The 12796-nt window shown below is 39.7% G+C and overlaps 1 protein-coding gene across 17 annotated transcripts in view; it reads right to left on the bottom strand.

Moving 5' to 3' along the window:
• The window catches only part of PUM1 (pumilio RNA binding family member 1), a 169758-nt gene extending 158781 nt beyond the window's left edge, over positions 1 to 10977 (bottom strand). For 10 of the 17 annotated variants that reach the window (XM_031962381.1, XM_031962387.1, XM_031962388.1 and 7 more), the window contains exons 1-2: positions 10881 to 10977; positions 5463 to 5839 (exon numbers count right to left, since the gene is read on the bottom strand). In XM_031962381.1, coding sequence (XP_031818241.1) covers positions 5463 to 5828 — 366 coding nt within the window. In that variant the 5' untranslated portion in view covers positions 5829 to 5839; positions 10881 to 10977. Of the gene's footprint in view, positions 1 to 5462; positions 5840 to 10806 lie in introns of all 17 variants that reach the window. The other 7 variants (XM_031962380.1, XM_031962386.1, XM_031962383.1 and 4 more) reach the window with 2 other exon arrangements.
• Positions 10978 to 12796: the final 1819 nt, after the last annotated feature.

Below are 12796 nucleotides of genomic sequence, written 5' to 3'. Positions count from 1 at the left end.
ATTAGATAATGTTTTTTCTATCACACTATATTATTTTTTCTCCATATCTAGTCCCCCAGAGAATATCCCATTAATAGTTTACCTCAATGTCATCACATCATCAGATATACATATCTCCAACAGATAGGATCCTTTGCCCAAGAAAAGCTCTAACTTTCACTTTCCCTCTTCCACAGCGCATCATTCTCCCAGTCACCTGAGCAGAAATTATGAAATCGGTCTTGACTCTTTTCTTTTTCTCCACACCCTGTCAGTGATTCTTCCCTCAGGTCTCTTTAATTAACTATTTTACATCTAAAATGTTTGTAACAGCTCTTTTTGTGGTGGCAAAGAACTGGAAAATGAATAAATACTCATCAATTGGGGAAATTGCTGGTTAAGTTATGGCATATGAAAATAATGGAGTGTTATTGTTCTATTAAAAATGATGAACAGATTGATTTTTTAAAAGCCTGGAAAGATTCACATGAACTGATGTTGAGCGAAACAAATGGAACCAGGAATATACACTGTACACAGTAACAGCAAGATTGTGCGATAATCAATTATGAAAGACTTGGTTCTTCTCAACAGTTCAGTGATCCAAGGCAATTCCAATAAATTTTGGATAGAAAACACCATCTGTACCCAGAGAAAGAACTATGGAGACTGAATGTAAATCAACACATACAATGTTCTTTTTTTTTCTTGTTTTTTTTTTCCTCTTGTGGTTTTTCCCTTTTGTTCTGATTTTTTTTTTCTCCCAACATGACTTGTAAAGAAATGTGTATTTTTTTAAAATTAATGTACATGTATAACTGGGGGGGGAGGGGAACAGTAAAAAGGGGGAGAAGGGAAGAGATTACCTTACACCTAAAGGATCACAATACCCTCTCTATCCCCAATTAATCTGCCATATTCACCTTTCTAAAAACTTACATACACCCACACATTTAAGGCCTTCCATGATCTGGCCCTATCTACCTCCCTAACCTGATGTTTCCCACTAGTGTCTAAAATCTAATGTAGTTTCATTGTTTCTAGATTATATCATATTCATTTCTGCCTTCTGTCAAGAGTATTTCCTCACTTTGGGGCCAATTCTACTTCCCCTTAGGACCCTGCCCCCAGACTCTGCTTATCCTTAGCATTCTGAACTCCTATAAGACTAGTTATCTATGCCATCCTTTATATTGTATACACACACACACACACACACACACACACACACACACACATGCCCCTACCCAATTCCCTTGGGAGCTAGAATTAAATCCTTTTTTTTTTTAATGTTATACATTTTTTAAAATTTCAATACTATTTTATTTTTCCAAATATATGTAAAGTTAGCTTTCAACATTCATTTTTCTTTCTTTTTTTATTAAAGCTTTTTATTTTCAAAACATATGCATGAATAATTTTTCAACATTAACCCTTGCAAAAACCTTGTGTTTCATGTTGTGTTTTCCCCTCCCTTTCCCCCACCCACTCCCCTAGATGGCAAGTAATCCAATATATTTTAAACATGGGACATTCATTTTTCTAAGTTTTTGAGTTCTAAGTTTAAGTTCTGAGGTTTTTTTTCCTCTCCTTCCTGCACCCACCCATCTTGGGAGCTAGGATTGTCTTTTTTTTTTTTTTTTTTTTAATATTGTGTCTTTTTAAAAATTTCAATACTATTTTATTTTTCCAATTACATGTAAAGATAGATTTCAACATTCAATTTTCTAAGATTTTTGAATTCCAAAATTTTTTCTCTCTTTCTTCCTCACCTCTCCCCTCCAGACAGCAAGTATAGGTCATACATGTACAATCATTTTAAAAATCTTCATATTGGTCACATTGTAACCAAAGAAAAACTAGAACAAAAGGGAAAAAAACATGAAAAAAAAAAAGCACCCCCCAAAAAAGTGAAATATGCTTTGATCCACAATCAATCTCCCCAATTCTCTCTTTGATAGGGATATAGACAGCATTACACTTTAAATACACAGCATTCCTGGTTCTGCTGCCTAACAACTAACTGCTTTAGGAGTTAAGAAACCACCAATTCTAATCTTACCTCAGGGCAAATCAACCTCTAAGTTAGGTCTCAGTTTCCTACCTCAGAAAAAAGGGTAATAACAACACCTACTATACTAGTCAAAGGTTATCAGCAGATAGTTTTCAGAGGATAAAAAAATTCAAGCTATCAATAGCCATATGAAAAAAAATGCTCTAATTCACTAATAATTAGAAAAGTGCAAATTAAAACAATTCTGAGGCTCTACCTCAACAGCGATCAGATTGGCAAAAATGACAAATGCTGGAAGAGGTGTGGGAAAAGAGCTACTTTAAAGCACTGCAGATGGATCTATAAACTGGTTCAATTATTCTGGAATGCAATTTGAAACAGACAAATAAACTATTAAACTGTGAATCTCTTTTGGCCCCGCAATAGTACTGTTGAGTCTATACCCCCCCAAAGAGATCAAAGAAAGAAGAAAAGGGCCCACATGTACAAAAATATTTGAAACAACTTTTTTCTGTGATGGGCAAGAATCAGAACTTAGCTAAGAGGGTGTCCATCATCAATCAGGGAACAGCTGTAAAAGAGCACTGGGCCTGGAGTCAGGAAGAGTTCGGATCAGCTCCGTACCCCTAGGCAAATCACTTTCTGCTTCAGTTTCCTCAACTATAAAACTGGGATAATAATAGTTCCTGTTTCCCCAGAGTTATGAGGAATTTGCAAACCTTAAAACATTTTAAAAATGCTAGGTATTATATGAATTTGATGGAATGAAAGAAAACAATTAAAGTCATGATTTCTGAAAACCCAAGAAAATTTTTGTCAAGTTTTACAAAGTGAAGTAAGCAGAATCAATAACAATAATATAGTAAATATAGTCAACTTGGAAAGACTTAAGGAACTCTGATCATCACAGTGACCAATTACTGATGATAAAACAGGTAGCCTACTTCCACCTGACAGAGTAGTAAAAGATTCAGAGTGGAGACTGAGATTTTTTTTGGATGTGGTCAATGCCAGAATTTATTTTGCTTATCTCTACACATTTGCAATAAGCAGTTTTATTTTCCTTGGTTTCTCAATTAGGATTAAGGAGGTGAGAAGAAGAGAAGGCAGATGTTCATGAAAATAAAATGAAATTTAATTTTAAAAATAATAGGGTGTTGTGGGGATCAACTGAGATAACACAGGTAAAGTACTCTGTCTGTGTACCTTAAAGCACTCAGTAAATGTTATATATTATTGTTATTTTTACTTAACTTTTCTAAGCCATAGTTTCCTCATCTATGAAACAGGGATGATGCTATTTGCAGATAGTGTGCTATAAAGGATGGAAAGCTAGCCTCAAAGTCCTGTTTCTGACTCACATGAGCCCAGTTACCTCTGGACAGGGTATGAACTAAATGCCTTAAGTCTGCAAATTGCAGAGCAGACACTGATCTGAATGCATAGAGGCAGTTTTCTTACAGAAATTCCCTACACTGAAGAAATTACAGCCACTATATATACATGCATATATATATATATATATATATATGTGTGTGCATACATCTATAAACATATACATTTTTGCAATATTTACCTCACAGGATCATTGTGATGACCAAATGAGATCATGATTTCTTTAAATTATAAAGCGCTACTTCAAAAAGGATATTTCACTCAAGAGTTGCTTAAGAAATGCTTACTAATGACAATAAATACTAATGTATGCAAAACTTTGCATCTCCACTCCCTCTCTTAAGCAAACTATTAAATTTAACAAATACATTAATTCTTTCTTATGATGGGAAATCCCACTCCCTACTCCTGCTAACTTTTATACCCCAGTGACCTGAAAGGGTTGTTCCTTATACCAAAATCACAACTCCTCCTTCTCCTATCACTATCCACAATAATAAAGATATGCTAAGTACAAGGCACCAGGGAGGACTCTAAAAGGCACTTGGACTCAGAATCAGAAGGCCCAAGTTTGCATCAAAGATCCATACCTAAGGTGTGTGATCCTGAGGCATATCACTGACCAGCTCCGTAATTCAATTTTCTTAGCTGTACAACAAAAATAACAAAACGTGTGCTACTTATGTTATAGGATTGGGAGAGGAAAATATTTTGTAATTGGCAACTGATAACAGAAAGGAGAATGATACTATTGTTTCTTCTGACAATTCAATTCACTATCTAAATTTTAAGATGTCTTTTTTTTTCTTTCAGCATAACATCAGTTAGTAAGACTGAACATTTTAGTTTGTTCATTTGAAATCTGAATTGAGTAATATCTGCAGTTTTGAAAATTAACTGTTACCACACAGTCCAAAGTTCAATTGTTCAATCAATAAATAGTTGCTGAATATCTGTGTGCAAGATGCTGTAGAAAATACAAACACAGCCCTCACATTGAATGGGTTTAAAGCCTATTCGTATAGAACAGGTGAATAGATTTTTTTTTTTTTTTTTTTTTTGGTAAACAGAATCTTTAAAATAAAACAAAGTTTTCATGCCTGCCTTTTAAGATAATAAATATGCTGGTTTCATAATGTGCTAATAAAAACTACAATCTTGGCTCTTAACCTCTAAGGAAAAATTAAACTTTAAATTTGCAATTGTAGATGAATTTCTTTAAAAAAAAAAAAACAAAAAGATAAACATAGCAAAAGTGTTTGGGCTTAATAAAAGGAATAATTTGTACTCTGCAAAAATACTAAAGAATTTGCAATCCAAAGAAATGCAAAAGTTTCTTTGAAATTTTATCGACAGCCTTTCCTTCCCACATGCAGACTAGAGGGGACTTTCTACCCCTAAAGTTAAGAAACAGATTATCTTGAACTCACTTATATCTGAGCATTCTACACAAAAACATTTTCAGATGAAAAGAGCACAAACGGAGACAAGCTAAAACGAACTTACTTATATGCTGAAATGTAAGACAAAACAGATAACTCTGAAAGCAAACTCTGACTCTTTTGTGTCTCAAACACAAGACACAAGAGGCAGGCCTGTCTCGTTTCTAATCTTACTCTAGTTCAGAGAAGTAATTTTTTTAAAACAAACCCATTTTTTGACATTCTGCATGTTGATACTAAGAGGGCATAAGTACCGCAAACATTATTCCTATCCAAAATAAGCTTTTTTCTGATTAATTTTTAAAGTTAAGGCATACAGGAAAACAGCTGCTTTGGAAGGTTCTTAAAAAGCATACATCTTCATGAAAAGAGGAAAAAGTCATGAAAAAAATAAGAAAACACATGTTTTGTTTTGGTTTGCATGGGGGCCCCCTTAATACCGAGTCCAAGAGAACTGATTGACCATTTGTTCTTTCATTCCTCTAATGAGGATACTCATCCTAAAGGGAAAAAAATCATAATTATCTTATGTCCAACTCCAGTTATAATTCCAACTTTACAGGATGTTCACAGAAAGCAGATGCCCTGAAATGGACATTGCTCAGAACTGAAATATTGTAGCGTGTCTTTACCTGATGCTCTGCATGAATGTTATCCCCAGTAGGCCAGCGATGTTTGCTGTTATTATAGCCGCCGCCACCACTTCCTCCTCCCCCAAGCTGCTCACCATGCTGCCTCTGAAAGAAGTAATCCACCATGGCGTCGTCCTGAGAGCGGCCCGCAACCCCTATGGATCCTGGGACAGGGCTCGAGTGAGTCCCTGCCGCAAGGGCCGGGTTTGCAGCCGGCTGCTGCTGTGTCTGGGACCCTGCTGTTCCAGATGTCAAAACAACAGGCATGTTGGGATTAGCTGTTTCTTGCGTGTGCTGTTTCAGGTGGGGGCTGAAGGAGTCCTGCCAGAGCACTGCTTTTCTCTTCAAAACACATGCAACGCTCATTCCACCAACACCTAAGGAGACACAGGTTTTAAATGGTGAATCAACCCTTTTTACAAGATCCATGACATGCAGCAGGATGAAAAAAAGTCTTCCTGCTTTTTCCAATGAAACAAGAAAGTACAAGCATTTAAGTCTGATCACTATCACGCAGCTACATGTTTTAAAAATACTTTTACTTAAAGGAAAATTCATTTCAAATGGTAGGAATATCCTTCCAGCTCCACCCTCTAAGCCCATTCAACCTGGAAGCCCTGGGTAAAGGGAAGATCTCATCACCTGACAGGCAGTCAAGCCTTTGGGTGCTGAGCCTCTCTCCAAACTTAGCTAGGCCTCGGCCTTACATAAAAGACATTGTCAGATGCCAGGCCTATATTCAAAGCCAATCCAATTTGGTAGAAGCTGCCAGCGGCTTGTTTCACTGGCATAGTCTTCAAGAAACCAAGAGGATCTGCCTGCCAAAATGAGGTTTCTGAGTGGAACTCTGGTGGTAGATGACTTAAATACACATACAGCATGTACAAAACGAAGACTCATGCGAACTGCTGCAAGTATATTTATGAAATGTATAGTGTGGCTGGCATTCTGACAGAGATCAAAGAATCTGGGGTTGCCACTCTTAGAAAACTTTTGATTCCACCTTGCAAGTGCAAAAAATTGAGGGGGGAGGCCTTAAATTCAATAGACAATGATTAAATCATCTGTCAATTACCAGTTTTCTACAATAGTTTATTTACCACTCAATAGTACTACAACAAAAACATTTTAAATAAACAACTAGCCAGCAATTTCCCCCCACATACATATAAATTTAAGAGGATTGTTGTGGGAGAATATATTTGAACACAAAGAACATGGAAGTAGAAAGTCAGAAAACAGGAGTTCAGCTTTATGGCCCGAGACCACTCTCCTTACTTCCAATGGGAGCTGCAAGTTTCCCAACTTAAAAATGGACATAATAAATAATCCCACAACCCTCCTCAGCTCCAACTAGTGAGGCTCAAATGAGCTAGTTAACTCTGACATCCTTGAGGTGTTTAGAATACATTTTCACTTACTATCCATAAAAACAATCATTTAAACTAGGCTTCTCTTCATATACAATGAAACTATGGACCACACAATTTGCACTAACTCAGAATCTTGCAAACTTGAGAGACCCATTAGAAAGAAAATATGTGCATAGGTGACACCTAGAAGAAATACAGCTAACTTCTTGATGGCAGAACTGCAAAAGGACATCCTAAAGCCAGGGCCCTTAAGTTCTTTTGTGTCCTGGACCCTATAGTAGTCTAGGAAAACTTATAGACACCTCAGAAAATTTTGATATGTAATAAATAAAATACACAGAATTAGAAAGGAAACCAATTATACCGAAATAGTTATTAAGTATGGGTTATTAAATATATGTACATATACACGTGTGAGTATGAGTGTGTGTGTGAGAAAGAGAGACTGTGTGTGTGTATGTGTGTGTGTGTGTGTGTGTGTCAGATTCCAAACTCAGATCAGCCTGCAATCTTACTTAAACTGGTGGCTTTAAAAAAAGATACAAAAAAAATGTCAATAAGTCAAAATGTATCGAGTTAACTATAAAATGAATCATTTAATTACTTTGTCAATAATCCTAGCGATAAGATTCTAGTATACCTTGGTAACAAGAGTTGACCAAATTAAGTTCACTTTTGTTATTGTAGCAAGTTTTTGCTTGATACTACAATTCCAAAAATTTAACACTTTGTCATTGTTTTCATAATGGAGAAAGAGTTACTTAACAATTAGATGTGAAAATTAAGTTATAAAATAAAGTTCAGTGAGGGCAGGGATTCTATTTCTTATGTAAGGTTCAGCACCTGCCCCAATCTGGGTGCCCAACAATTGCTAGAAAGTAATAAATCAACTTTCTGTTATAATCTGACAAGAACTACTAGAGAAAGTACAATTTCCAAGCCAAAGATTTCTCTTATCCTGATGGCTCCAAACGACTATTTCCCTTCTCTTTAAATGACAAAAAGTCCATGACTACAATATTTCAAAAGTGCCTTCCAAGATATTAATTGGGAAACACTAAGCTATACAACAGAAACAAACTAACTTCTTACTTTAAAAGCAAACTCAGTAGCCAACTCTTGGTAAGAAAGAATATGTAACTTGTTCAAAATCCACGTGGAAAGGGATTCTCTCCAACATGACTGTAGTCTAGCAGTTCAAACTCCGAAGAACTCTGCTAGGGGGTAGTCTTGAGTGCAGGTTCTGTGAGATCTTGCCCAAGCCCAAAGCCACCAGTAGAGTCGTCTTTCAACAGTTTTTATCAAATTCAAAGCAACTTTCCTTCCCAGGACAAAACAAATCAAACATAATTTTCTCAAAAATTCAATATCATTTTGGAAGAAATGCATTTTCTATTTTTTCTACACTAAAAGACTACCCAGTGAATATACCATCAAGCAGAATCCGGAATAACTGCAGTTCATATCATATACTCAACAATTTGTCCCCACTATTGAAAGGAGGCTATAGTATACAGTGATCATATTTAAAACAGAAACTGAAATTCTGGTAAGAATACAAATAAACTCAGCTTCACATTTAAACTTCCCCCAACAGAAATGAACTTCTCATATCTAAATCCCAATTCCACAACCAAGTGGATTACAAAGTATTTATCTCAAAACAACCCTCCGAGGCAAGTAATTCAAGTTTTATTATCCTCACTTTACAGATGGGGAAGTTGAGACAGAGAGGATTAAGCAACCAGTGAAGGGCCACACAATAAATGAGAGTATTTCAGGTGGTCTGACTCCAAGATAAGTGGTGCTCAGTTAATCGCAATCCTTCTTCCCATGCCTTGCCATAAGGAACACCACAAACTTGTTTTGACAAGGGACTTGGGGAAAGGAGGGGGGGGGAATGGAGAAAAGAGTCCTAATCAAAATGTCTAAAAATACAATCGGCTTTTGTAAAGCCATCTGTACACCCTGGAACTTCCTGCTTCACCTAATGTGGGCAAGGCAATCCCAAACAAGAGCAGAAAACTTGGCAAAGGTGGGACTTGGGGGGGGAGGGGGGAAAGAGTGATTGGGGAAGGAAGAAGAGCAAATAACCTGATAACAATCAACTTTAGTCCAAATACACAATATCTGCAAATACCAACAATGACAGCACACAGATTAATACTCATATAAATGAAAAATATTTAACCCATATGCATTAAATTCCTCATACATATCTGAAAGTCATGCTGAAAAGTCATCATTTGTACTGTTTTTAAAGATACAAGAAACTGTATACATAACTTAAAACTACTGAACTCTAATGAGAGCTGTTCTTTCCCAAACCTTTCAAACAGTTTTTAATATTATCATCTTCCTAACTAGTACACTTTCAAACAAAGAAAACTTTTCCTCCATAATCACCTTTTAAATGCTTTAGTAAAAACATGTTTCTTAACACATGCTTTTAATTAAAAAACAAACATTCTGGGGTCAGAAATGTATTTTTAAGCAACAAAACCGAGACTGGAACTAAACAAAAGCTAACTTCAAAAAAGCCAAGAGTGGCCTTGGCCAAAATGAATACAATGTGTATACTACAAAGTACCAATCAAAGTTCAGAATCCAATGAGCATTTTCCAGACTTGATAAAGAATCAGCAGCTCTTAGAAGTGTTTTAGAAGTTAAAATTAGCACAGAAGAAAAAACAAAACCGCTCACTTCACTTATATAAAACTACATCATCGAAAACTACAAACCTATTGTTTAAGAAAAGGCCTAAAAGAAAAAAAACCACCCCTCCAATACAAACTCGCTTTACTCCGAAAAGAACAGGAAATGAGCAGAAACTGAAGGCACGAAATGAAGAGCAACCAATCCTCTTTGATTGCACGAAAGATAACAAAAAAAAAAAAAAAAAATCCATTAAAAAAAATCTTCACTCAAAGAGAGAAACTGTTTAAATAAAATTCCTTCTCGAAAGAAAGTTACCAAAGTGTATTTCTTTCTCCCTGGAGCACAGAAGGGTTAACTTAGAAATATAACAAATTACCTGTTTACCAGGCACATTGACGGGGCTGAAATTGTCGAGCATTGTAATACACAGGATAAGAGGATATTATGTTTGTTTGTGTGTGTGCGTGAGTGAGCGTTTGTTTTCCTTGCAACTAACAGAGAGTAGAGCCCCTTTTCAGTTAAGAAAACCTCGGTCCCTCTCTCTTTCTTTTCTTTCTGTTTCTAATCAGGGACTTCTCTCCCTGCTTCCCCCTTCCCTAAGCCCCCCAACAACTCCTCCCCACGTAAACAAAAGGCCAGCAGAGCCTGCAAATCCTGCCTCCCAGCCTCCGAAACTTCCTGAGGGGGACTTCCACACCTTTTTCCATTATCTATCCCTCTTCCCTCCATCAAGTTCCCCCACTCGCTGGGTCTGGTCACTCCACACTACCCCGGCAAAAGCTTTCTCCCGCTCCAGGGCTGGCTGACTTGTCCCCCCCAGCTTGCCCCCCACCCCCGAGGGACAGATTTGGGGTGCCTCTGGCTCTCAGCCCCTAGATGTCCACGGAGACAATCGAGCCCTCTTTCCCACCCGCATATGCGATGTGCAGGAGCACCCCGAGCCCTAGGCTTTGGGGGGCTGGGGGAGGAGGGGGCGGGGTGGGGGGACGCCCCCCACCCCCGAGCTGGGGGGAGGGTGAATGCAGAAAGCCTTGAATGCATTTGGCCGGGGCCTAGAGGCAGAGGATTTCCCCGTTTGCACCTCCCTCCGCGTCCCCTCCCTCCTCCGATAACAATAGGGGCCTTGCTGCTGACTCCAAAACATGTACTAGGAGCGGAGCGAGGGAAGCGCCAGCCCCGGGAGCCAGGGCCGGGGCGGCTTTTCCAAAGCCCTTCTCCCCGCTCCCGCCGGCCCAGAACCCCAATATGATCGGACCATCGGCTCACTGGGAGTCCCGGGTAGCTTTTGGACCCGGCGGGGCTCGGATACTCACGGGCGGAGCGGTCGGATGAAGATGGATTTCAGCCCCCCGGATCGGCTCTCGCCAGCGCTCTCGCTCCCCCTTACCTTTCACTCCGACAACATGGCGGCCCACTGGGGACTGGGCTGGCGCGGTGCATGCTGGGATCGGCTCCGGCCCTGGCTCCGGCGGCGGCGGCGGCGGCGGCAGCATGTGCGGAAAGGAGAGGGGAGGGGGGAGAGGAGAGGAGGGAGAGGGAGGGAGGGAGGGAGAGAAAGAGAGTCCGGGAGGGAGGGAGGGGAGGGGAGGCGGGCGAGGCTAGGCAGGAGAGGCAGCCGCCGGCTCGGGAACAGGTTGCCTGGTTGCTATGCCAACCCAAGGGCCTGGGTGAACTTGGGAAACTCACTCTCATTTTACAACACCAGGGCTGCTGCGGGCTCAGGGTCTGGGTGCGTGCGTGCATGTGCCTCAAATAGTACACCCTTCCCAGGGGTGGATGCCAGCACACATCTGGGAGATGGGAGATGGGCAGGATGCCTGGAAGAGATCAAAGCGTCCGACACCCCCCCCCCATCCACCCTCCCCCACCCCACAACTCGCAGCCCTCACCCCCAGCTATCTCAGACCCCGCCTCCCACGGTAACACTGTCCTGCTTCTCAACTGGCCCCTTTGTTCGGTGTAGAAAGTGCCCACGGACCCGATTTCAGGGTGGATTTAGCGCCCATCTGATGTTCACCTGAAGTGGGCTGCATTTAGAAGGACCCAGACGAGAGATTAGGCTGGCAAATCAGGAGACATGGGTTCTAATCGCAGATCCTTTCCGGCTTTGGAAATCCTATTGGATCGGAGAAGCCTAGATCTGTCACTAACTTGCTAGTCGTGACTTTTTAGACATATCTGTGAGCCTCGCTGGGCCTTAATTTCCCCCTCTGAAAAAATGTGTAGGTAAGATTAGATAGTACTTTTCGGAGTTCAAATTCAATGATTCCATGAGGTCTGAATTTTGTGGCGTGTTTTCTCATGTGTCTTCCATCGGAAGGGTCCTTTGCTGTCTTTGGACAAAGAAAGCAACTGTACTTCCGATGTTAAAAGCTGTGGAGCTGGGACCAGAGGACCTGGAGTTTGAATCTCTGCTCGGTTTTCTACTAGCTGTGTGACCTCTGACAAATGTCGAAATCTCTCTGGTCTAGAATAATCTGTGATGTCCACTCTGCACACTTCAGCTTTAAATTCTATGAAAATAGCCTCTGTAGGCCTCCATTTCCTCTTCAGTAAAGAACAAAGACATGATCTACACAGTTCCTTCAAGCTCTGACTTCTTGGCATCTAAAAACAGTAACATTGTTATTTGTAATATTAAGGTATCAACTATAAACCTGGGATCCCTTTCTGAAGGAAAGAGCTGGCTCTTGTTTCCTCAAAGTCTTAAAAATCCTTTATGAGGAGGGGGTTGGGGACTGGAGTGAAGGCCTTGAGAAGGGGAAAAGAAAGGCCTCCTGAAAGTAAGCTTCTGAAGAGTAAGGCAGAAGGTTCCACTGAGATTTGTATGGCAGTTGAAAATTATTTGGAGACCTCTGAGGAAGCTTCCAAATCATAGACTTCTAGAAGTTAGACTTGAGTTTGACTACTTATCCTGACACTCACTAGTTCCTGTGATCTTGGGCCACACATACTCAAGCTAGTACCTTAGGTTTCCTCAGACTTATCTGTAAAATGGGGATAAAAATACCTATAAGACCAATGTCTTGGGATGGCTGAAAAGAAAGCATTTTTTGTAAAATTTAAATGCCAACCGAAATAAATATGGCCTGCTTGATGGAAAACCAGAATCAATGACATCCAGATCCCCACCCCCAAATCCATGACCAGGCACCTCTCTCAGACAAATAGAAAAATGTTAAACACTTTACAGTCATCATTTGTGTTATTATTATCCCCCATTTTAAAGATGAGGAAAGGGAGACAATGTAAATGACTTGCCCAGAATCACCAACTAGTAAGTGTCTGGTCAAATTTGAACTC

Source organism: Sarcophilus harrisii, chromosome 3, assembly GCF_902635505.1.
Source record: "Sarcophilus harrisii chromosome 3, mSarHar1.11, whole genome shotgun sequence".
NCBI classification, from domain to species: Eukaryota; Metazoa; Chordata; class Mammalia; order Dasyuromorphia; family Dasyuridae; genus Sarcophilus; species Sarcophilus harrisii.
The sequence above is the reverse complement of the archived record's forward strand: the minus strand, read 5'-3'. Positions and strand labels throughout refer to the sequence as shown.